Here is a 25,551-nt window from a genome sequence, read left to right as displayed (position 1 = left end):
TTCCTGGTCACAAATTTAAAACATAAAATAAGTGTTCAACTGAAAAATTTTCCAGCTGTTCAAAACGTAGCATTGCAAAAAAACAGCGATTTATTTGTGTTTTTCCCAACGGGTGGCAATGACACATTCGTACGTAAATAGGTCTATACATCTTTGGTAAAGCTTTTCAACATATCTGCATCGCTAATTGTTTTACATTTGCACACTGTGGGATCAGATTTTACTACAATGCTTGGCTCCCGAAAGCTGTAAATGTTTCTTACTCTACGCAAATCTAGGTTCAACGTACAATTTAGTATATATTTTATAAGAAGTGAGCACGGAAGCTTTGGAAGATAAAGAGCTAAGTAAGCATTGCAGTTTCTTCTAAAATCTGGTTCAAATTTTCTAGAAAAAGCTAAAGGGTAATTTATTTACACCAGTTGAGACGCACTACGAAGAGTGTAAAGATTATGAAAAGTTGTCGATAATTATTGGTTTCCTTTTAGAAATAAATAGCGATACGAAAAAAAAAGGGATAGAGAAGAAGAAAGAGCAGTGAGAGAGAAAAATTATACAGAAAGTAAAACATCCCATGTCTAAAATATGCTTTGGTCAAAACTCTACAGTTCAAGCAACCAATAAAAGATCGCACTCAGTATGATTTTCGAAGAGCTCTGGGGCTTTCATGGCGCGAACATCAAAATCGGAATAAGCGTTCTGTAAAAAGAGTGTTTTACCTTTGTTATACTAAACAAAGGTTATAAGATCGGTCGAAAAACGCAAAATAGATCCAAGGCCCGGAGGGCCGAACCGTATATACCATTCGACTCAGCTCGACGAGCTGAGCAATGTCTGTTCGTGTGTATGTGTGTGTGTATGTATGTTGTCTGTATGTATGTGCCGCAAAATACTAACGCACCTTTCTTATAGAACGCTATATCCGATTTTGACGATTTTATATGCAAATGAAAGCTACTGTGCTCCCCCAGAATGCTACCGAGTGGATTTTTGATTATTGGCTTAGATTTTGAGATATTGATCATAGAGTATTTTTTAACATAGGGTATTTAACTTTTAAGGCAAAATGAATGCCATGGAGAGCCATGTGTTATACACCAATCGACTCAGATCGACGAACTGAACAATTTCTGTATGTATGGCACATGTTCTGTATACAGGCACACATACCTGTATGTATGTATGTGTAAATATGTTGTTTATATGTATAGTATATTAAAATCGAAACAGAAAAATTACAAAATAAGCGCTCATTTTACAGAACGCATATTCCGATTTTAATGTTCGCATGCTCAAATGTACGCCCTAGAGCTCTTTAAAAATGATACTAAGTGTAGCTTGAACTGTAAAAATTTGACCGATTATATTTCAGACATGGGATATTTTACTTTCTGGATAATTCATCTCTCTCTCCCTGCTTTCTCAACTTTTCTATCCCTCTATGTCTTTTTTTCGTATCACTATTTATTTCTCAAAAGAAAACAACAACCTTCGACAACTTTGCATAATTTTTACACTCTTCGTAGTGCGTCTTTATTGGTGTAAAAAAATTACCCTTTGGCTTTTTCTTAAAAATTTGAATTAGATTTTGGAGTAAACCGTAATGCTTACTTAGCTCCTTTTCTGCCTTGCGAAGCTTCCGTCCTCACTTTCTTTAAAATATATATTAAATTGTACGTTGAACCCAGATTTGCGAAGAATAAGAATCTTCTACAGCTTTCGAGAGCCAAACATTGTAGCAAAATCTGATCTCACAGTGTTCAAATGTAACACAGTTAGCGATGCAGATATTTTGAAAAGCTTTACCAAAGACGTATAGACCTATTTACGTAAAAATATGTTAGTGCCACCCGTTTGCAATGCTACGTTTTGAACAGCTGGAAAACTTTCCAGTTTAACACTTATTCTATGTTTTAAATTCAGTCCTGAATATACTTTTCATTCGTGACCAGGAATCTACAGTAGATGGTGAACGTAATTGGCGAAACAAGGAAAAAGTGTTGAGAAATTGTGAACATCGAGATGCGATGATTTACAGTTTGGATGAAACTGAAACAACTTTACATGGCTATACACGTTTTTAGTGTGCGCAGGTGAAAAGTTACTTACCTCTATGATATGATACACTATTCTCATGTAAGATTGCTTTCTAATTTAGGACTAAGTGCAAACAGAGTATCCATGTTATTCCGCTTCTCGTTATCGCAGCAAGTTTTATAAAGTCTTCATTTCGAATTTTATCATACAGCTTAGACCTTCGAAAAGAATAATGTTCTCGACTACACTCTGAAAATCCAAAATTCACAAATGTCTTAAAAAACCTTCATTTTCAGATAATGCATTTGAGATAGAACTAAATTGACAACTTTCATGAATAGTTTTTTTTTCTGAATAATTCTGAATTATAATTTTTCGAAAACAGGTTTGTAGAAATTTGCTTCAATTCGTAAAAAATATGAGATGCTGATTCATAATTCTAGGCCTTGCCATTTTTTCCTTTTAACTAGCATTAAAAAATTGGTTTGTGATCGAAAAATAACACTCATATACTCCAGTGACAACATCCATAATATTTGCGAAACCCACGTCATGCTTTAATTCAATGATCGTATTTGTTTCATTCTCTGAAAACTATCTTTTAAATTCGTTTCATTCATTATTGGAACTGGATTTACGTTGGTATATTTGGAATTGTGGTTTACTGCCGTGATACAACATTATGACGTACATCCATTTGATCAATGTTTCAATACGACCCAAAAACGAACGGGTTACTTGTCACTTTTGTATTGAAATGGTGCATACGTCATTTTGTTTTCTTGATTTTATGCAACGTACGAATAAGTAACAACTAAGAGAAAGATACCAAAAGATGGGTCTACGAATAACGAACAAATTGGCATAAGAATCCCATATTTGAAAAAATGGCGCTTACGTCAGTCTGCGAGATTACGGCAGTTTACTGGTCTAATAAGTGTAAAGTAATAGGTAGTTAGTATACGAAGGTTTCTGCACCACTCGGTGGATTAATTCTGGTTTTTTTATTATTTTTCTTTTTAGGGTCGATTTTAATATACTAGACATATAAACAACATATTTACACATACATACGCACAGGCACACATACATAAATTGTTCAATTCGTCGGTCTGAGTAAATTGGTATACAACACATGGCTCTCCGTGCCATTAATTTTGCCTTAAACGTTGAATGTCTCACATAAAAAATACTCTTTGATCAATATTTTAAAATTTAAGCCACTAATCAAATATCCACTCGGTAGCATTCTGGGGGAGCACAGTAGCTTTCGTTTGCGTATAAGATCATTAAAATCAGATATTGCGTTCTGTAAGAAAGGTGCGTTAGTATTTTGCGGCACATACATACACACACACATACACACCAACAGACATTACTCAGTTCGTCGAGCTGAGTCAGATGGTATATACGATTCGGCCATCCGGATCATGGATCTATTTTGCGTTTTTCGACCGATCTTATAACCTTTGTTTAGTATAACAAAGGTAAAACGATTTGGCAGGGGATATAGTAGCCTCCAGATTACAGAGTTCGCATTGACATAATCGCATAATCGTCATGAGTTCGAATCTTAGTAGAATCAGACCGCTCGGTTTCCAAGGGACTCTTACGCATGGGTATACTCTCAGGTTCCCTGCCTTCCCCTACTTTCCCCTTCTCTCTCGACAAAAAAAAAATTTACACACAGTTGAATCAATACCTTTCCAGGCAATTATAATTGCCGATACTTGTCAGAGACCACTATCGAGGCTCGCTAATGAGTACATATATGGCGTGTAAAAGGAAGGGTAGCAGACAAATCTGTCACTTACTATGGTGACAAAGTAATCCTTCTCTCCGTTATAGTCGTTAGAGATGCAGTGGTAATCTCGGTCTCTGGCAACAACGATTGAAAAACGAAGCATACAAAGTTGTTTATTTTTGTAGGGCTAACTGCAAACTTCAATCGAGTTGGCACGAAACCTACCATATATGACATTTATGACTTTTTTGATAATATTGAAATTGTGAGCATTTTTAGAAAATCCTGCTAGTTTTGACATTTTTCATTTTATTTTTTTATTAAAAAAAATAAAATTAGAAAAAATATTCATTATTTCAATAACGGCTTGCTTATTTCTTTAATATAACCCTAATATTGAAATCCTCAGATCATATTAAGATTCACGCGGTTTTATCAATGAATACAGTTTCAATTCAAGCTCCACTACCGAGGTTTATCACATGTCAAAAATCCGCTGCAAGGATTAAAACTGCGACTATATTCGCTATAGGAAAAGCACTTTTCTATAGTACAAAGTGCAAAAGTCTTCTATTTGATCAACCAACATCTGATAGGTATGTCCTCAATTTCCCCGAACGGAAGAGTATCTGAAACACAAACAGAAACCGAATTCAATGAAACACAAAACAGCTCGAGAATAAAAGCCATAATTAATTCCAAACTGCAGAAGCTTTTTGTTATGTCGTGACGCAAATCGAATTGCTGCTATTGGATCTAAAGCCCAAACTAACAGGACGGCATTTCAATAAAACATACTACAGTTCCCGAAAAATATTGCAGTTTCGTTCAAATAAATTTTCCACCACATTCGAATGTTTTTTAGGCAAAAACTACCTCGAGAGTCGAAAGCTTCAGCTACAATAGAGGCCAGGGTTGTTACGGGTATTTCAATTTTAATCCAATATTTTTGCTTTCAAACTTTCAAGACAAATGTCAATTACAAAAAAAAACTACAAATTCAAGACAAATGTCATTTACAAATAAATAAAGTTAGTGAATGAGTTAAATATTTTTAAGTGGTAAATTCAAACAATTTATATTTTATATTTCTTCACCTTATTTGAGCGAAAAATTGAATGCACGAAACAAACCTGCCGAGACGACAGTGCACGTTTTTCCACTTTCCGGATCCCGATGACTTTCGAGCGAACGAGTTTCCAATCGGCCCCAAAAAGCGAACCACAATCATCGTCGACTAGGTAGGTAGGTAGGAGGCCACATTGTAGAAAAACGCCCAGCCACCCTTCTTCCTTGAGTTGGGGGTGGAGAAGCACGTCCCAATATTGTTTTGTCTAGGCGGAAAAATGAAGCACAAACTATGCTGAAAAATGACCGGAACGTGCTGTGGTTACCATCCATTTTGGCCAGGATACGACAAACGACCAACATATCAGAAGAACGTAATTAGAAATGTAAGTACCGAACTACTGCTGTCAATGATACTGCTCATCTAATGATTTGTGACAAATAAAACTACCGGAAAGAAGCAGGACACGATTTATTGCGGCCCGAATATCCTGCTGTCAGCAAAGTTAACGGAAGTGTAAGCCATCATATTTTTTCGGTATTGCGCTATTTATTGTGATCGATGGCGTTTTTTCGATGATTGGATTTAGAAGCAGTGTGGGGGTGATAAATAAGAGCATTAAGACGCAGCTGCTGCTGCTTTGACAGCAGGGTGGTGGATATGGTATTTGTTACACCATTTATATTACATTTGTAAACATGCACTATTTGAAAAAAAAACCATTTGAGCTCATATCACTATGAAGAACGCACCTTTAGTTAACTCAATGTGTGATGTTCCAGCTAAAATTAATTGGAGTCTGTTGGTTTTGCTGCACATTTCCCAGATGATACACCAACAGCAAAAGCAAACGAAAACGTTTCGTTTACATACGAATACAGCATGTCATAATTTTGTTTGCATATTCCATGAATATAGAAATTTATTCCTCTTCCGTCCGTTTGGAAAATTTCACTCGTGTTTGGCAACTGCTGATACGACAGATTCGACTTGAGTTTGATGGTTTAGATCAGCCTCATCTGTGCGGTTCGGAAGCAATTCAAATTTTGCAGCATACTGCATTTGTGTGTTTCGTAAAATTTCCAGCGTCATCGATATTTGATGAAAACGGAACGAATTACGATTGAATCAATAAACATAAATCATGTCCTATCGATTCCAACAGAAAGTACTGTTCACCATACTGACATTGATTAGAATTTTAGCTATTGCTGGTTCAATATTTAAACCTTGGATTGTTGTGTTCCAAATACGTCATTTTCATATTTATTTTAAAAATATTTGAATCAGAAATAATTTGAAACAAGTGAGTAATATTATTGTTTCATAACTCAGCTCTTGATGCCACTTACTAGGGCACGAGCTCTGCGACGAATGTGTACGTATATAATAACAGAATTTAATTCATTCTGCTTGTGATGGAATTCCTATGCATAAAATCACAACTTCATTACCAATCGGATTCGACCGTAATGCAAATTGTCCAATGACACAGTCTGAACGGTGATTAAATGCAATGTTTTCAGCGTAACGGTTAAACGCAAACCATTAGGGTGATACGGTTTGATAAAAACCACCCGCCCTCCAGCAGACCACAACGCTACCCGTATGCTCTACGACAGTAAACATCTCCCCCCCCCCATGTGCCCAACATACGTACGTAGTTTTATGGTGAACAACCCGCACGGATTCATCGAAATTAATTATAATTATGTTCAAATGATTGCCAGAAAAGTTCAGACCGGTAACGGTTATTTAATTAGATTTTTCGCGCACCCGCCGGTACAGCAATAAACTCTAGATAAATATGTTGTGTGGAACCTCAACGCTACTTCTATATTTACACATACACACACAAGGATTAAGCGGGAAAACAATTATCGCCCACAATATATATGAAGGTTAGCGACCACAAAACACCATCATTTAACTGGCAGAGCACTTAATGTTTATAAACGATGAATATGAAATTCGATTTAAATGATATACTGTGTCGGCAGATATCGGAAATTTTTAATTTTTCTCAAAATTGAATACAGCAACACAGTGGCTGTACTTTGCAGTGATGCTTGATTAAATGTACTTAATAATAAACTATCGTACAGGGATTAACATGAATGTGGAATGAATCAAACCAGTTGCTGTCATAGGCACTTGATGCATCGTTTGTTTTATCTTAAGCGGTTCACATTGTTCCGCAGATTATGAGTTTTAATTTGAATATTTACTGGGCTTTAAAATAATGGTTGTTTTATCAATTATATTTAATTTCCTGAATATATTAACATAGTCCTTTAAATGATTAAGTTCAGCCGAGTATGTTAATTTTCTGAGTAGATTTAAGTAGATTTAATATCTTTCGCGATTTTTTCGATCTTTTAAATTAGATAGAGGCAATTAGAGCATAATTAATACTCTATCTTAACTGCTGATTCAAGGTAAAACGGCAAATCAAAGCCTTGGTGCTACATTCCGATTCGGAACTTATCCTTCTGTTTATTTATACTCAGACTTCGTAGCCGACTGTTTAGTGTACAGGACAATTGCGGGGCTATCGCTACGATCCTACTGACACTAACAGTCTCTCCCGAGCCGTGACTTAATCCTACGACGACTGGCTTGTTAGGCCAGCATCGTACCTCGAGATCATCTGGGAGATAAATAGAGTAAAACGGCACTGAATCCAAAACATGTTGTTTCTTTTTTGTTCTTTGTTGGGTTTTTTTTTTCTTTGTTTTTATAATACATTACTCGCAAAAGCAATTATTTGCTTTCACTCCGGATTGGAATAAAATAATCACTTTTCACAATATTTTTCAAATAACTCGGTTCATTTGGATTTTTTTCCGAAACAAATATTTTTAAAACTTTTATCAAACTTTACTCAGCTCTCGAAACTTAACTCGATTTACCCGGGAATGAGTTTATTTTTAATTAATTCAATGATTTTTTTGCATTTTGACACTTGTTTGCTCGAATTTGATTCAGTTTCGACGAAGTTAGAGGGATTAAATAGATTAACTTTGACAGCTACTTGATTCTTGTAAAAGTTGCAGTTGTATTTCAACTCCTTCCACGGTACTTTTTTGAAACTGATATATTACTATGCAGTTTTGTTTGGTTACCATAACAATACGTGTTGCAAATATGAAAGATGGTGATCTGTTTTGTAGATTTGCAACATAAATCTTCAAAAAAGTTCAATTGAAAGCGATTGTGATATTCATATAAATTGAAGCTTTAGAACTACTTGAAACAATTTCTTCATCGATATTGCCAAGGTATTAAAAATAGCCTATTTAAGTGAGCTGTGTCGAATCGTGAAGAGTGGTGTGAGAATGCGTGGTGAGGAAGTAGATTTAAATATAATATCGCCAACAGAACTGTTTACAAGTTGAAAAAAAAAAATGATTCGTTGTAAAATATAAAATTTAAATTCATGCAGAAAAGTCAGTGTTTTAGGCACTATGAGGCACTATATATGTTTGCACCATCACTTTAAACAAGCATTCACAAGACTACTGAAAGTCAGGTTAGCTTATGCGAAAAATTATGCGCTGTTCACCTTACCTCTAGGTGTCAATTTCATCCCTGGTTAATTAGTTGAAGTTAAAACAAGTACCTACTCACATTAAATATACTATGAAATCGGAATTTGTATCACAGACGTAACACTGGAACTTAGTTCCATAACCACAAAAGACGATCATTTCGAATTAACAGTCAAATAACAGTGGGACACTATCATGCGACCTTACATACTTTAGATAGTTCCCAATTGAATAACTGCTCATTAGGGTGCCAACCAAAACGGTCATTTTGAGAAATCCTATACAAAATCTTCACCTACTCGAAAAAACACCCTGTGCAAAATTTCAGCTCAATCTCACCTAAAATGAAGTGGCGCGAAGCGATTGAATTTTGGCTTTTAAAAATCCAAAAATTAACCCAACGGAGTAGGATGCATGAAGTTTCGGTTTTCGATTTTTTTTTGGTGCCAGATCATGAACGTTTTGTTTTTTTGGGGTTTTTGCTAAATTTTCTGGTTACTTTTTTCCCATATAAGTGATTGGCACCATATCTTTTACAGCCCACTCAAATTCTACCTAAGAGAAAATAACCACAACTCTTTCAATGCATTGTTTGGTTGAACTGAGAAAGACAGTTTGTTGTTTCACAGTTTGTTGTTGCCGCTAATATGTAACTGACCGTCGCACTGTCCACTAGTAAAATGATTTATTTGAGCCAAAGCAGCTTCTTATGTATCCCAAAAAAATGCATTCCTGGTTAATTAGCTATAATATTCTGTTGAGCATGCCTAGCTTAGTTCTGATTGGTTGAAATCTGCGTTTCAACAAGACTTGACAATTTTCAAGAGTACAATTGGTCGGCGTGCGACCAGATCGAACCAAGCGCCAAAAACATTATTTCGAGTAGTCGGGGTTCAAAATTTTACTATCCCGTTTGTTTTCTGCAAGCAACTGCAGGAAATTTTTATTATAATATTATCAAGAACTGTTCAAATGTTTTCGTTTTTTCATGAAAGATAGATTATTATTTTAAAAACCACTGGTGTTAAAAACTCAATTTTCAAAAAAAAATGCGCTAGGTTCGGTCTGGTCGCACGCCGACCAATTATTCTCATAATCAAACTGCAATTTTATAGATGAAGAAAAAAAACAGCAATTTTATACATTCAGGCGTATGCGTAGCAGATTTTCGAATCGATTGCTAAGAAAACGAATGGAATCCGAGGAAAACTAACCGAATGGTGAGCATTTTAAATTGGACATAATCCTGTCCCCTGTTGCGATTTTAGATTTTCTTTTTACACCCCTATATATTGCCGTTCCAAGCATAGTTATCCCATGTTGTGCACGGTGGGACAGTTATGCACGGAATGGCAGTATAAGACCTCAATTAAAGATGTAGTTCTATGTCAAAAGCCTACCTATCTGCTTTAATTAGCAAAACTGTATGACTTTGTTAATTCTACACGGAAAAAATAGAATAACAATTTTCCTGAGTTTACTCCCGAATTTTCTCTAAACGTAAGAATTTATTTATTTATTTTAAATTTATAGTGCCGTTTCGATTTTATCACGGTCAAAAAAACACTTTCCGGTGAATTCAGCGAAACGGCGGACTCGAGGAAATGATTGAGTTTAGTATTTTTTGTTGAGTAGCATTGAAATCTAACAAAAAATACTGATTTAGGGGTACCTGGGGCAATAAGCACCGTTGATCCAAGATGTACCCACTCCGATTTACAATGGAGAAACATTTTAATAGAAAAATGATAATTTTGTTATTTAAATTTATGTTTTCTATAGTCACCCTGGCAATAGTACAATATCAAAAAATGTAAATAAATACATAAAAGTGTTTTCGTTGCATACGGTCTAATTTTTTTCTAAGCTAATTAAGGTGTTTTTAGCTCTTCAATTGCTATTTCCCGACAGCTAAAAGTATTATTGCATCGAATAAACGTCGAGCAACATATTCCTGATGAAATTTCTGTAAGTTTTAATGAGAATTATCGTTATGTAACAAGAAACTTTCTTTTGTTACGCTCGGGACAGAATGCTTCCCGTAGCTCGGGGCAAAAGGACTCTTTGTAAACAATTTTTTTGCTTACATTTCACCTGTTTCCAGTATTATCTGGAAGTCTAATCGGCGGTCATGGACCGTTCAACAGCTACGATCGGTTCTAGAGGCAGTCAAAAAATATGCTTCCAAAACCATGCCGCTCGAGTGTATGAAATTCCAAAGAAAACCATTTTGCCATTATTTATTAGATGACAAAACGAGCCGTACTGCCCCAACATTGTGGTGCATTCTGCTCTCATTTGCATGGTGCTTCTTGCCCCTTTGTTGCGGTGCATTTTACCCCAGCACGTTTGCATTTTGCTTCGATTGACGACTTTCATAACATATTACACTCACTTTAAAAAAATATGTTTTATGCATTTTTATATAATGTTTTAGCATCAGATGCGAGTTTCAACGCATAAATAAGGGTTTTTTTTTTTTATTTTTTGATCAGTACATTACATTGGTTTTAACTCTCAGCTTTAACGAGAATATACTCTGCTCTCGTTAACAGGTGCGTCTTACCCCAGGAACCCCTGTATCATTCCACCAAGTCCACAGTTTCGTTGGATGCAGGAAAAGATGTTTTTTCGACCGTGATAAAATCGAAACAGTACTGTATTTTTTGTTTAGTTGCTCAGATTTTTTCAAAGCAAATTATAGCACATAAATTGTGTACTATAGCTATGACTCTATGATATAAGACAGTCAGTGGTTCCCAACTTTTCCGGTTGCGCAATCCCTTTGCGAAGCACAAAGAGCTTCGCAATCTCTTAAAAGAATCTCTGATATAACTTTGTGCCTCATATCGTCCTGCATATCCAATTGCATCACGGGAAGAACGCTGTAGAAAATTACCCATTGAATATTTGGTCATGAAAATTTGGGTAGAAGTAGTTTTGAGTGTATTGTTTACACTGTATTTTTATCGTTGTTAGTCTTCGAAAATTGGAAAAAAATGTCGTTACCCGAACAGCATCGTCGCGAATTGATTTTGTGCAACAACCCTGAAAATCGTCAACATTCTCATCGGGATATTGGAAAACAACTCGGAATTGTGCAGACGAGGGTGAATTTTTTTTTTTCTTCATCTATCTGACGAGGGTGAATTGTATGAATAAACGTTACTACAAAACTCTGAGCATCCAACGGAAGATGAAATGCGGTCAGAATGCATGTTCTATTAGTGATCAGAATCTCAAGCGTGTTGTGAAAGCGTCTACGCGAAATCCCAATGCTTCGGTCAGGGCTGTTGCCGAAAAGTTGGATCTGTCCAAGTGTTTCGTTCAGAGAACCAAGATCCGGAAAGCTCAGAAATCGTGACGAATGCAAAATACGATGGGAAAGTCACAGGTCCGAACATTGTTCTTCCAGATGCAGACGAAGCCTCATTGTCTCATCATGGGTGATGAGACTCACGTCAAGGTGGACTGCCGGCAGTATCCGGGGCTACTGTTGAGCATAAGACTGATGTTCCGGAGGAAGTAAGGAAGCAGAAACTTTCGAAGTTTACCATAAAAAACCTGATTTTGCAAGCAATCTGCTCATGTGGCAAAACGAGTGCGTCGTTCGTGATTACCGGGACTGTAAACGGGGAGATCTATCTCAAGTAGTGTCTACAGAAGCATCTGCTCCCTCAGTTGAAGCAACACGATCTTCTGGCCGGATCTAGCTTCGTGCCTGGAGTGGTACAAAACTAATGGGGTCACTTTCGTACCCAAAAACATGAACCGCCCCAACGCTCCAGTTTATCGAAAAACACTAGCCTATTATAAGGCAGGCACTACGAAAGCATCCCAAAGAGGTAAAATCTGAGGAGGACATGAAGGAAAAGTGGGGTTCCGTACTGAAAAAGCTGCAGATAGAAGTTGTACAAATGAGTGGAGTTTAAAATTGTGAGGAATATTACGGACTGCGTTAAGCTTCAGCAATTAGTGATAATTTTCAACCAATGGTGTTCCAGAAACTTGCTTTCTGTAAGCATTCAGAAATGTAGAGTCAGCTTCTTCTATTGGATAAAGAAGCCAGTCTTGTTTGAATGAACTATGTGCGGTCTCAATGAAAGGAGAGTGACACAGATGTAGCGTTTCGCACTACCAGGTCATCCCGCCGCTGTCACCAAAAATGTAGGGTTTCGCGCTACCAGATGTGATACCTATAGGTTTGAGCAAAAAACAACACAAGTTCTGTACGTGCACACGGGTGCATGGAATCAAGATAATGAACCTATAGGTAACTCAGAGCGAGAAGCTTTCCCTTTCATTCTCTGGTCACCATATATGTAGCTAGCTGTGCTTTTCTGGCCTACGGTATTCCTCGGCTCGTCTCTGTTGCGGACTCAAGTTTAGTACTAAAATGTTCAGCTCTTCTCTCTTCTTAGGGAGCTTTCAAGAGCGCGCGTATGGTTGATCGGTCTTTCATTATCTGCTTTGTGTGGGTCCCCTCCCATTGCTCAATCCCAGGCAATGAAGAAGCTGCTTTACTAGCGAAAAGGGGTGCCATAGAAGGAGATATATTTGATAGACCGATCACCTACACCGAGTATTCTCACCTACCCCGACAACTGGCTCTGGCAAACTGGCAGGAAAAGTGGGATTCTGGCGATTTGGGGCGATGGATGCACTCCATCTCGCCCAAGGTGTCTACGAAATCATGGTTTAAAGGGCACGATTTAACTCGGGATTTTATACGAGTTATTTCACGCCTAATGTCAAACCATTACATTGCAAATACCCACCTCTATCGAATAGGGATAGTCGATAGCAACCTTTGCGAATGTGGAGGGTACGAGGATATAGAACACGTAGTCTTCGTATGCCCTAAATACCACAGAGCAAGGAATAAACTTTTCGATTCCCTCCGGGAACGCAATGCACCATCTGCAATGCAAGTTCGGGATGCACTTGCCAGTCATGATATCAGTTTGCTCACCCATATTTACCAATTTATTAAAGATATAAATTATCGTATTTGAATCCTCTTCCCTTCTTCGCTTCTCTCTGTCCCCCCCTCTCTATGCAGATCTTTAAGGATAATACTAATCTTTATCTTTCTTTCTCCATCTTTCACCTTAGGTTATGATTTCCAAGAGACAAGGACTCATCATCCCTCAATTTTATACTTATTCATATAGATAGATCGTTTTACATATAGATAGATATAGATAGATGTACATATTAGTTTTAGGTTGAATTAATTTTGTATTTTTAATTTGTATTTTAAAGAGAAAAAATGAGAGGGTTTTTATGCCTGTTTGAGGAGGAGCAGTCGGGATACAAGCTCTACTCAAGCTGGCTTTTCCCTACTCCAAAAAGACATTCGGCCCCATTATGCTTCGCGGTTGGGCCTAAATAAATATTAGAGTTACAAAAAAAGAGCGCGCGTTCTAGCACGTGCTCTGGCTAGTGACATCGACATTCTTTGTGAGCAAGAGCGCTTTTTACTAGCGCGCGAAGGCGCCTTTGAGAAGCGGTTTCGTAACAGTGCTTTTTTTACGTTTGCCTAACAAGCGAGTTATGCAACAGTGGCTTACCTGGCTAGGCATCGCGAAAGGCCAAATGCTTTGCCAATGTATGCATAGCGGAGCCGTTTGTGGTCTGTTCATCAAAATATCCTCCAGTTTTCCTTACTGTTCTTGTTTCAGTGGACAACGACCAAATGCCGTGTTTTCTTTTTTCCTGTTTTTATTTAATTCAGCAGAAGGCATACATTCTTCCGGGATAACCTAAAATGTACCGTTTGACAAAATGCCACGTGACGGAACATTGGGTTCTGCGCGAGGTGTGACGTCACACAGATTAGAGATCTGGGAGTTATTTTCAATAGTGCACTTTCTTTCAAACTACACATCAACGAAATTATCTGTGAAGCTAATCGACAACTCGAATTTATGTTCATAATAGCCAACGAGCTCCGCGATCCGTTTTCTCTCAGATCGCTGTTTTTCTCTCTATTGCGGTCTATCCTTGCTCTGTTGTATGGTATCTATTCCACAGTTCCTGGATTGCTAGAATCGAATCCGTGCAACGAAAATTCGTAAGATATGCTCTAAGATTCCTCCGTTGGCGCAACCCCTCAAATCTGCCAACCTACATTGAACACTGCTGGCTTCTAGGAATGCGAACTCTTGAGCAGAGACGACTTAAGGCTCAAGCCACATTTATCAGTAAAATGATTCTAGATGAAATCGATGCCCCGAAAACTCTCGACCACCTTGATTTATGTGCCCCCGAAAAATCTCCCAGATCTAGATCGCTACTGAATCTACCCCAGCGCAGTGTACGATGTCATCAATTCGATCCAATACGCTTCATGTGGCCAGCTTTAATACAGCTGCAGATCCTTTCGAATTTAACATTACTGGTGCAGTTTTTAAAACTAGGCTTAGTGTTAGGTAGCCTGTAAGGGATATTTTTTTGTGTTAGTATTAAGTAGTTGAACGAGTATTTTGTCAGATGTATTTTTTTAAAGTTCTCTACCAGATTTATTTTGACAAATTATAACCAATTATGCGTAGAATGCTAGCGTTATGACATTGAAGGTGAATGAAATAAATATACCTTACTAATAGTTTGTATTTCATTTTCTGAACGTTTGAAAAGGATCGGTCAACTTGGTAATTTTCTACAGCGTTTTTTTCCGTGATGAAATTTGATGGGGGGCACCCTTTAATGTGTCATGGAGGTTTTCAATAAATATTACTTCAATAAAAATTGATTCGGGAAAGAAATATTTTAACACCTCTTTAGAGTGGATTCAAACTTATTGAACACCCTGTGCATGACACTGAAATTTAATATTTCAATGTCAAAGTAAGGTGTTTTAAAACAATACACGCAAACATATATACCTAATCAAGGATTAATAAAAATGAAAAATAATGATTTTATCCCGGTAGAATCATCCACTTTTGCATAAAAACCTAGCATAAAACGATTTTTGCTAGGCCAAACTTCTCAATGGATATATACGATGCAATGTTATCCGGAGATATTAACCCTTTCCCGCTCATGGTGACTCTAAAGCACCAAGAATTATAATCATCATATCTTGACATAAAATACTTTGTTGTGCTTACGATTGTTCCATAAACTTTTATATGCTGCCTCAGAGCATCACTGGGCATTTTCTTCAAAATACTACAGTTGACAGTAATTTTAGTTAGTCTACAAAGTGTTCAGCTTGAATTTTCTCGTGAAGCTAAAAATTTTAATGATAAACCTTGTGAGCGTTAGAGGGTTAATAAAATCTATTTTTCCCCAAACAAATAGTTCCCACAATGTCATTTGAAAATGAAATAAAAACTGTTACATACCTTAACACCTTCATCGTTCACATTCAATGCTCGCGAGCTCGCTCCCGGCTGTGCTCCTGATATTGTCACTCGAAACCCGAATTGATTTGTGCGAGCAAGCCCCAGCTTATGTCACTCTTAAGTCGACGTTTTTTATTACATTTTTCACCCCGCAGCGCGGCCGTCGTTCGAAATGTTTTGCCTCCACTGAGCTGCGGGCAGCTGACCTTCGAATTAAAACACCTCGCGGATTAAGTAATGACGGGATTCATTGTTTTAAGCTGGAGCATTTTCGTCCACCACAACCATTATCTCGTTTGCACTGTTTGGAACCACAACACACAGGCTACCGCACAGTTTCCACCAAAAGAGGATTGGGAGGGGTGGCTTCCGGTCAGCGGCGAGACAATTAACGACGGTTTTTCACACCTTCACATTGATGTTTGCACCCAGCACACACATAAACATAATCTTCTTTGTTTTGGAAACACTTTTTTTCTGTTAGGTAGGATGCTGCTCCCAGGAGCTTGGTTTAATTTATGAATATGAGTTTTATTTCGTTTAGCACATTCAAAGCACGGTGGCCCTAACGAGCGAAAAACTTTTTGTTTTATCTTTTCACTTCGATTGTGGATAATGATCGCCGCAGAGGATTTTTTTTGCTCAGAATGCTTTCGAATTTCCCTGCAGCAACTGTTCTATAACATCTCGTCCAAACCTATCGATGCATTGGAAATAAAACACATTGTGAGCATTAACATATTTTACTTCCCTAATGGTTTTGCTCATCAGATAGCACGAATTGCGGTTGATTTCGCTTAGTGTGGTATTTCTATGCTGTGCGATGAGGTTGGGGGGAAACCGTTTAGACCTGTAGCTCCACTAGTTGACACACCCTGTCGTGCTCCAGTTTCCCGACGACGACGACGACGACGGGCTGCTACTGGTTTTTATTGACCCAGAGAGCAGTCCCTCGCATTTCCCATTCCCACTTGCATTAGTCTAGAATTTGGCAAAGTTCGATCATGCGTTACCAATCGAACAGAAGAGGCTCCAAACCGCGCACATAATCAAACGCAAATTGGATTCTAATCGTCCGCCATGTTGCTAGAGAGGTGTATCGGTACACACAAAAACGATGCGTTTGTCACGCTGCGTTTTAGCAGCGGCGTAGGTAAGGTAGTTTAAGCAACATTAGACTAGAGAATAAAAGGTCTATTGTTTGATCGATTGATTGATTCGATTTGGTTAGTTGATCGTCAATATCTATGCAAATTTAAATGTTATACAATAATGAGTTAAATTTATCATCAACACAGTTCAAGTTCTGAAAAATGGAACGAAACAATCATTTCAATTCCCAGCCACGTCCCCTCGAATTACTCTTTGAAGCAGAAGCTAATTCACAATTTATTAGATGGTTTGACAACAGAACCGCACCGTTTTTTTACTGCCACCGAACATCGCTGTACCGCGGATGGCGCACAGTCATGCGGGAATATCAAACAATCTCCGCGCAATGCGTATCTACCTGAGTTGCATTCCGGCATGATTTCTCCCCGGGAAGGGTTGTTTTACTGCCATTGTTTACCCTCCATGTCATTCATGGGTATTGTTGGTGATGGTCGGTGAAGCTAATTGGATTGAACGATGAAATTAATCGTTGCACAGTCTATTGTTGACGAATGAATCGTGAACTGCGAGACATGAACATATTTTTGTTTGTGTGTGATTAACAACGAATATGTGCAAGTGATGACAAACAAAGGAAACCTTTTTTACACTAGAGCATGTATGGCACGCTGTACGCACGGAGATGAATAATGCACGATTGATAAACGCATGAAGTAACTGTTGGATTTAAAAAAATGGTTTAATAATCAACCAAAGTAGAAAAAAAATCAATTTTTTTGTTTTATTTGAATAATAACCACCGTGCGCATGTTTGTTTCACAAACAGTAAATTAAATATAGGCATTTAAAATGGTACCCTAGTTAAGAACTTTTTTTCTGATTAGTTTAAAAGCCAGTTCGCGAGAGGCGCAACCGCATGTTGTTTCGATGCTCTCCGATTGGGCTGAAATTTTCAGCGTTTGTTTGTCTATTCAAGGTAGGAAGTTCAATTTATTTCATTGAGGTTAAGTGGGGTAAAACGGCCCTTGAAAATGATATGTCCAAAAACGTCCAAATTCTAAAAAGTGCAATAACTCCTGCTAGACTTGATGGATTTTTCTAAAAATTATATGGCAAAGAGGTAAATTGACGAAAAAACGCATTTTTCTTTTAAAAATGGTAAATTTTCAGGGTCATCCTACTCTTTTCAACATCGCTAGAAAAAATATCTGAATATGGCGTTTTGTAGAGTAACTCAAGAGATTTGATGTCGTGTATAAGCCAAGTGTGCCAAACGGGGTAAAACGGCCCTAGAAGGTTTTTTTCAAAAAACCGTCAAAATCACTAAAATCACTATAGTTCCTGCTAGACTTAATAGATGTTATTGAAAATTTAGATTATCACTGTACCTTACCAGAACTACCTACTTTACCAGAAGATGCGTAATTTGGGGTAAAACGGTCCTTGAAGATTTCTTTTCGAAAAAAGCCGTCAAACTCACCAAAACTGCATGAACTTAGGTTAGACTTGATAGATTTACTGAAAAATTTAGATTATTACTCTAAGTTAATACGAACTTAAGGGCAAGATGACAAAGAATGAAATTCGAAGTATGTGTGTAATCCTGATGCCAACAGTCCTGCATTCTCCGCAGAAGACATGAAATGTATAGATGTGTAGATGTAAACTGAAAAGTCTTTAGTTCGCTAAGGGGAAAACTTATTGGGTGCACAATAAAAAAAATTAGTTACCTGTAAATCATTCAAAAATTTACCCATCGCTCACTATAACTTTGTCACATATTTGCTATCCACGAGTCAAACCACTTTCCACTGTCTTCATATGAGCTGAGCTATTGCTCGTGCCATCGAACGGAACAAGTAATAATCGGCACAATATCTCGGGAATATTGCGGGTGAGGAAGGATTTTCATTTGAGCCATTTTTATGTAGGTTTTAAGGGTGAACCCTACTCTGAAAAGTTTAAAAATAATAATTTTTCGTGATTTATTTTTCGGATGTTTAGGTTAAGGTTATGTGTTTATATATTTTGGTTTTTGTTTTAGGTATATTTAAAAATGTAGCATGGCAGCGTTTTTCTCAAACCATGTTCGACTGGTGGTAAGATTTCTAAACATCTACTGAACTAATCTGTCTAAAAAATTTTCTAGCATGTAAAAATGGATTTTCTAACATGTAACTTAGCCGTTTTCCAATGTCTGAATTTTTCAATGTTTTATGATTTTATGAATATTTTTTTACTAAAATGACCGCCATCTCGCCAATTATGGGAATTTTCAAAAACGGCTATGTAACAAGTTAGATAACCCATTTTTACATGCTTGCAAAAAATTCAGCAAAATCGATTCATAAGATACTCAGAAAAACTTACCACCAGTTAGGTACCGGTTTAGAGAGAGCATCCACGTTCAACAGCTCAAATATATCCTCAAATATACCTCAATCAATAGCCAAAATACCCGAACATTTCACTTTACTCTAAACACCTGAAAAAAAAATCTCGAAAATTCATTGTTTTTCGACATTCCAAAGCAGGGTCTCCCCTTACCAACTTTGACAGTGTGAGGCCGAGTGTTGTCATGGAGTAGAGTCTTTTTTTCGTTTCTTGGCCTGAAATCATAAGGAACTCAAGTCAATTTATTCATTCTCAAAACATGCAATTGCTTGGAAATGGTGCAGTAAGATGGGGCTTATTTCCAAACATGTTTGCGGGACCTGTTTCCTCAAGCAAAAAGAACTCTCTGCAATTCAATAAGCAACATATAAAAAAATGGCTAAATTTCATTGAGGTTTAGAGTTGGCGCAAAGGGCCCAAAAGTCAAATTTTAAACGAAAGCAATTCTTCAACAAAACATATAGCTCTATAAGTAAACACGTGATTTTGTGATTCGCGTAAATTTTGTCCGTTTCGCGTTAAATCTAACCGTTATTGAGGGTATTTGATCTAAAGAAAATGCAAGAGATGCCTGTAGAAGCGAACACTCCATGTATTCGAATATGTTCTTACAATTGACATCATTGTTCCTCCGAAAGGAGAGCAAAAAAGATAGATAGGAAATGAAAAAAAGAATGCTCGTATTGACCAAAGTTAAAATATAGGAAGCTAGTAAATGTCAAGTATTTGACGTTGATATTTTTCCCTTTTCCATTCACTTTCTTTCTCTTTTGCTCTCTTTTTGGAAGAATAATGACATCTAGTGCTAGGGTGTACACTGAAATTGCGAATATCTCAAAAAACGGTAAGATTTAATGCCAAACGGACAAAATTTAGGCCCTAAAATCATAAAATCACATGTTTACTTATATAGGTGGGTCATTCCATATTTTTGTTCAAAATCTCTTTTTTCTTTTTCTTACAATTCATAGACGTAAGATGTTCGAAAAATACTGATAGATGATTTTTGAGGAAAATAAACCAAGAAATCCAGAAAAAATATAAGTTTTGACCGCAAGTGTTGCCAGATAAATTATTTTTGTATTTGAAAACTAAATTCACATTTTTCGGCAAATGCAGCCATTTTTATTTTAAATTTGACAATTTCATCGTGTTCGTTGGAAAATTTCATATAAGAAACAACTATCATCCAGAGGTAATATGAGCCAATTTCGAGATATAAAAGTTTCACCGAAAAAGTTGTAAACTTCGTAATTAATTTTTTTTACAATTTATAGATGTAAGACACCCGGAAAATAGTGATAGATGAATTTTGAAGCAAATAAACCAAGGAATCCAGAAAAAATACTATTTTTGACCGAAAGTGTTGGCAGATAGATTATTTTTGTATTTTAAAACTAAATTTGCATTTTTCGGCAAATGCAGCTAGTTTTATTTCAAATTTGATGATTTTATCGCATTTCTTGGAAAATTTTACGTAAGAAACACTTATCACCCCGTGGTAATATGAGCCAATCTCGAGATATAGCATTTTACGAAAATAATTCTGAATTTCGTAATTAATTTTTCGTAAAATGTTATATCTCAAGATAGGCTCATATTACCACGGAGTGGTAAGTGCTTCTTACGTAAAATTTTCTGAGAAACACGATGAAACCATCAAATTTTAAATAACATTAGCTGCATTGGCCGAAAAATGCAAATTTAATTTTAAAAACAAAATTAATCTATCTGGCAACACTTCCGTGCAAAACCAATATTTTTTCTGGATTCCTTGGTTTATTTTCTTCAAAATTCACCTATCACTATTTTCGGGTGTCTTACGTATATAAATTATTAAATAAAATAATTACGAAATTTACAACTTTTTTCGTAAAAATGTTATATCTCGAGATTGGCTCATATTACCTCGGGATGATAGTTGTTTCTTATGTGAAATTTTCCAAGGAATACGATGAAATTATTTAAATTTAAATTTAAAATCAAAATAGCTGCATTTGCCGAAAAATGTAAATTTAGTTTTCAAATACAAAAATAATTTATCTGGCAACACTTGCGGTCAAAACTTATATTTTTTCTGGATTCCTTGGTTTATTTTCTTCAAAAATCATCTATCAGTATTTTTCGGACATCTTACGTCTATGAATTGTTAGAAAAAGGAAAAAGAGATTTTTGACAAAAATTGCGCGACTTTGCAATAAAGAAGGGGGTTTTGGAGTGCGGGGGGTATTCCAATCGACACCAAAATTGGGATTTTTCCAAAGTTACAGTAGATGAATAATTCCCCCAACTTTGAACAAAATCTGTGATGGTCGTGTCCAAGTGGCATGTACATTTCGTATGGAATGACCCAGGTATATTTTTTCTTTAAAAATTCCTTTCGTTACAAATTTGACCTTTAGGCCCTCTGCGCCACCTCTAAACCTTAAAAAAGTTCAACCAATTGTTTATATGTTACTTATTGAACCACAAGGAGGTCTTTTTAACCCTAAAGGTGCAGCATGTAACTTAAATTACCGAAGCAAGCTGTTCCTGCGTTTGGCATGGATCCTCATCGAGTAATTCATCAATTCAGCGTCCTCGAATGTTTTCGGCCTTCCTTCATGCGGATAGTCGTCAACATCGAAACATCTTTTGAACGACAGCACATTATTTCACTAAGAGGTTTCTCTTTTTTTTAATTCTTAATGCGCTTAGCCGTTGTTTTTTTTTATTTTGAAGGAAATGTGAAAAATAATTCTTCCCGCAAATGACGACTATTTGGCAGAAAATTGGACATTTTAACACAACTATAAGTAAAGTATAGTATGTAAAAACCGACCAGCACTTACTGCTGGCGCCATCTACTGACAAGTAGCGAGAACTTAGTCGCGCACCTATTATTATTTTAATGAAAAAAAAATTTTGTTCAAGCGCACAACCATTATCAAAAACAGATTTCGACAAAGTCTAGAGTAAGGCACTAATTTTAGAGGCCCTCCAACAATGGTATTAAAATTTTGTAGTGCTTCGCATCAAGTCCTTCAAAAAAGTCGTTTGTTTTTATCTCTCTCTCTCTCTCTCTCTCTCTCTCTCTCTCTTTATAGGAGTGGAATCGTTCGCCACATTTTCAACCGGGGAAACATCTCAAACAGTCCCTCGTGGCTGCACCTGGTGAATGCGGAGAGTGGAGACTAGTTAATAAAGCAATTTTTTCAATTTATCGGTCGTATCTCAAACAGAACTAGCAGAAGCGTTGTCTTGGTGAAAGACTACTCTTTTTCCATTTGGGGCCGTTTCGTCTTGCTGTCAATGTATTGTACAAAAATATTGTTCATTGACTGTTTTAACATGTTCAAGGCAGTCGATGAATTATATGCCAGGCGAATTTGAGAAAAAAATTATTTCGGACACGGAAGTGTAAGGCAGGATGCATGTTTATTTTTCATTGCCACGAATTACCGCAAAAATTTGTTCCTACTACGCGTAATCAATGCAAGGTTCTCAAAAGTTTAACGTGTTGGTTTCTTATCAATTGTTAAGAAACACGGCATCCATCGCACGCACAGTTTCATCAAATGTGTTTTATGACTGTTTGTGCCTTACTCCTAGAGAGGTATAGCAATCACTGGCAAAACCAAAGGTATAAAAGTGGTCCCAAAGGCCGAAAGTCATAGATCACTCGACTCAGTTTGACGAACTGAGCATTTTCTGTATGTATGTATGTATGTGTGTATGTATGTGTGTGTCTGTGCAACTTTTTTTTCTCACTCACTTTTCTCAGAGATGACTGGACCGATTTTAATGAAATTAATTGCAAATGAAGTCCGATTTTCACAAAATTTTCACAAAAAATTAGTGTCAAATTAAAGGTCCAGCTACCGCATAATGCATTATTTAATATAGTGTAATTAGACTGTATCAGTCTAGACTGATCAGACTGATACTTTGTTCGTTATTTGTCAAAATGTGAAAATCACAAAACCTCATTACCGCAGAAAATACACAACCGAAGAAAAATTGGAATCAATTGAGCGGGCTATCTTCAAACTCCTCACCAATGAATTTCATAATGATTTGACTTGTGATTAGGAAATTATGAAAATTAATATACTCCGAAGACTTTTTAAACTCAGTCTCTTTCCTCGAAGATGGCTGGATCGAATTCGGCGTTTTTAAAATCAAATAAAAGGTCTAGTTGTACCAAAGAATCTAAATTATCAACGATTACATAACTCATTTGAACAAAACAGGTGTCATACGAACGGGTTGTCTCTAACAAGTAATTTATTTCATATTGATTTATTATGTGGTTCAAAACATTGGGAAAGAAACGTAACCCAAAGACTGTTTAAAACCAACTGTTTAAAATAAAATATGTGGCTTAACATCATTTTTATTTAAGTTGAACGCTCTCGGCGTTGCTAAGAATTAGTTTCAAAAATAGAAACCTTATTTTCCATTTTACTACCTCTTTAGCACAACTCATTTAAAAAATATTGCGTTAAATTTCATACATTATACTTTTATCATTATGAGATTCGTTTACTTGAAACATAACGCCACTGTTCGCAACGCAAAGAGTGAAAATACCTTTACTAGATCGTAGTTGTCAATTCGAGGACAGAAGCTGCAATTGCGAATTTCAGAATGAAATCTGAAGTTGATTCCCGGCCTCTACCTGAAAAACCCACAGTGACGCAACAATCATGAAAAAAATTCCGCCTAATATATTGGAAACATATTTCTTCAATTGTAATTTGTATGTGTGTGTGTGTCTCTGTACATGTTTATATGTGTAAATGTATGTTCGTATGCGGCTTAATGTTTAGTTCAAAATCTTTGGTAGAATTGTGCTGTTGGTTACCTAATTTTATTATTAGAGTATAAATTATCAAGACGTAATTTTTTTTCGAAAATTTGAAAAATTATTTTTTAGCAAATTAGTTTTTACAAATAATAGAGTGCGAATGAGAAAGATTAGGTCTCACCGCTTGGTGGATTAATTCGTGTCTTTTTTTGGAAGAATAAAAAAAATCAGAATGAAGTTAAGTTGGAATGAATTTTTGCTTGAAAATAAAACAATAGAATTGTGGTGTTTTGAATAAATTAGTTCATGGTTTAAGCTATTAAAAATTATGTTCAGTCAGTTTCTAAGTGAAAGGACGTAGGGTTAGTCCTTACAGAAAAAAACTACTTTCGAGCCAGTTCACCGTTATAATTAGCGAGTTATTTTCAAAATGTCGTATACACCTATAAGTTCAATAATGAATATCTTCAAAAAATTACATGGAAGTAGCTGGATGTTATAAAAAAAATGTTGCACACTATAAAATTATTAGTCCATTTTCCAACATATGCAAACTTTTTTCCAGTTTAAAGTTTGGTAACTTTTGCAATTTTATTTAGAATTATTTCTTTGTTTTATGAAATGCTCTAGCATATAAACCCGATAGAAGCCTTCATAGTTTTTTGCAATGTTCGTTCCAGTTTTTTCGTGAGAACGTGATTGCAGGGTGAAAATGTTCAATCTTTTTGCGCCTGTCAAGTAGTTGAAGAATATAAAATGAAACATTCATTCATTCTTTTTTTTTTGTAAAACCCAAACTATAGAATAGTCTTTTACTTTACTGTCATGTGCTGTTATAATTTATGTAATCCATACCAACATAGGGAAACGATTTCGATCGACCATGATGATTGATATGGCTGAAATTTTCATTTTCAATTCATGACTAATTTTTGAAAATGGCTTCTGTAAATACAAAACAGACAAAAATGTCTGTTAGGTTGGCCTAAAGTCGGGATTTCAAAAAAATATTAATACCACAAAATTATTTCTTTAGCCTAAAGTAATCTGTGCAACGTTTTAGCCACATCAGAAATGAGAATAAAAACAATCGAAATTGCTAGTGAATTTTATAACATATCATAGTTTTTAAAAGTATTACAAATGCTAATTTTTTCTTTGTTGGTTTTCTAGTTATATTTGGGATAGGAATTCAGTTCCTGTAATTAAATTCAAACCCTCCCAAATGTATTTAAACGAAACATTGCTTGAATAGACAATAAATAAAACCACTTTATGCACATACACAGCATATCATCGTAAACCATTCACTTGTAGCTAAATTAACGGTCGCAATAAATTCCCAAGAGCAATCCGTGCTAGCGTCAACAATAACATGTGTGTTTGATTACCAAAACCTAACACTGAAATCCGTTTATTTTTTGGTCCAGTCCAAGCGGTAATTTGTAACAGCCGCACTGATAACTGTTTTGGCTTCTAGCCTTGGGGACACATATCTA

At 36.2% G+C, this 25,551-nt stretch overlaps 1 protein-coding gene across 1 annotated transcript in view; it reads right to left on the bottom strand.

The window, feature by feature from the left end:
• LOC129726412 (thrombospondin type-1 domain-containing protein 4) overlaps positions 1 to 16,384 on the bottom strand; it is a 287,959-nt gene extending 271,575 nt beyond the window's left edge. The window contains exon 1 of the mRNA XM_055683060.1: positions 15,757 to 16,384. Within this exon, the coding sequence (XP_055539035.1) occupies positions 15,757 to 15,770 (14 nt within the window). The 5' untranslated portion in view covers positions 15,771 to 16,384. The remainder of the gene's footprint in view (positions 1 to 15,756) is intronic.
• Positions 16,385 to 25,551: the final 9,167 nt, after the last annotated feature.

This window comes from Wyeomyia smithii, chromosome 3, assembly GCF_029784165.1.
Source record: "Wyeomyia smithii strain HCP4-BCI-WySm-NY-G18 chromosome 3, ASM2978416v1, whole genome shotgun sequence".
Lineage (NCBI taxonomy): Eukaryota > Metazoa > Arthropoda > Insecta > Diptera > Culicidae > Wyeomyia > Wyeomyia smithii.
The sequence above is the reverse complement of the archived record's forward strand: the minus strand, read 5'-3'. Positions and strand labels throughout refer to the sequence as shown.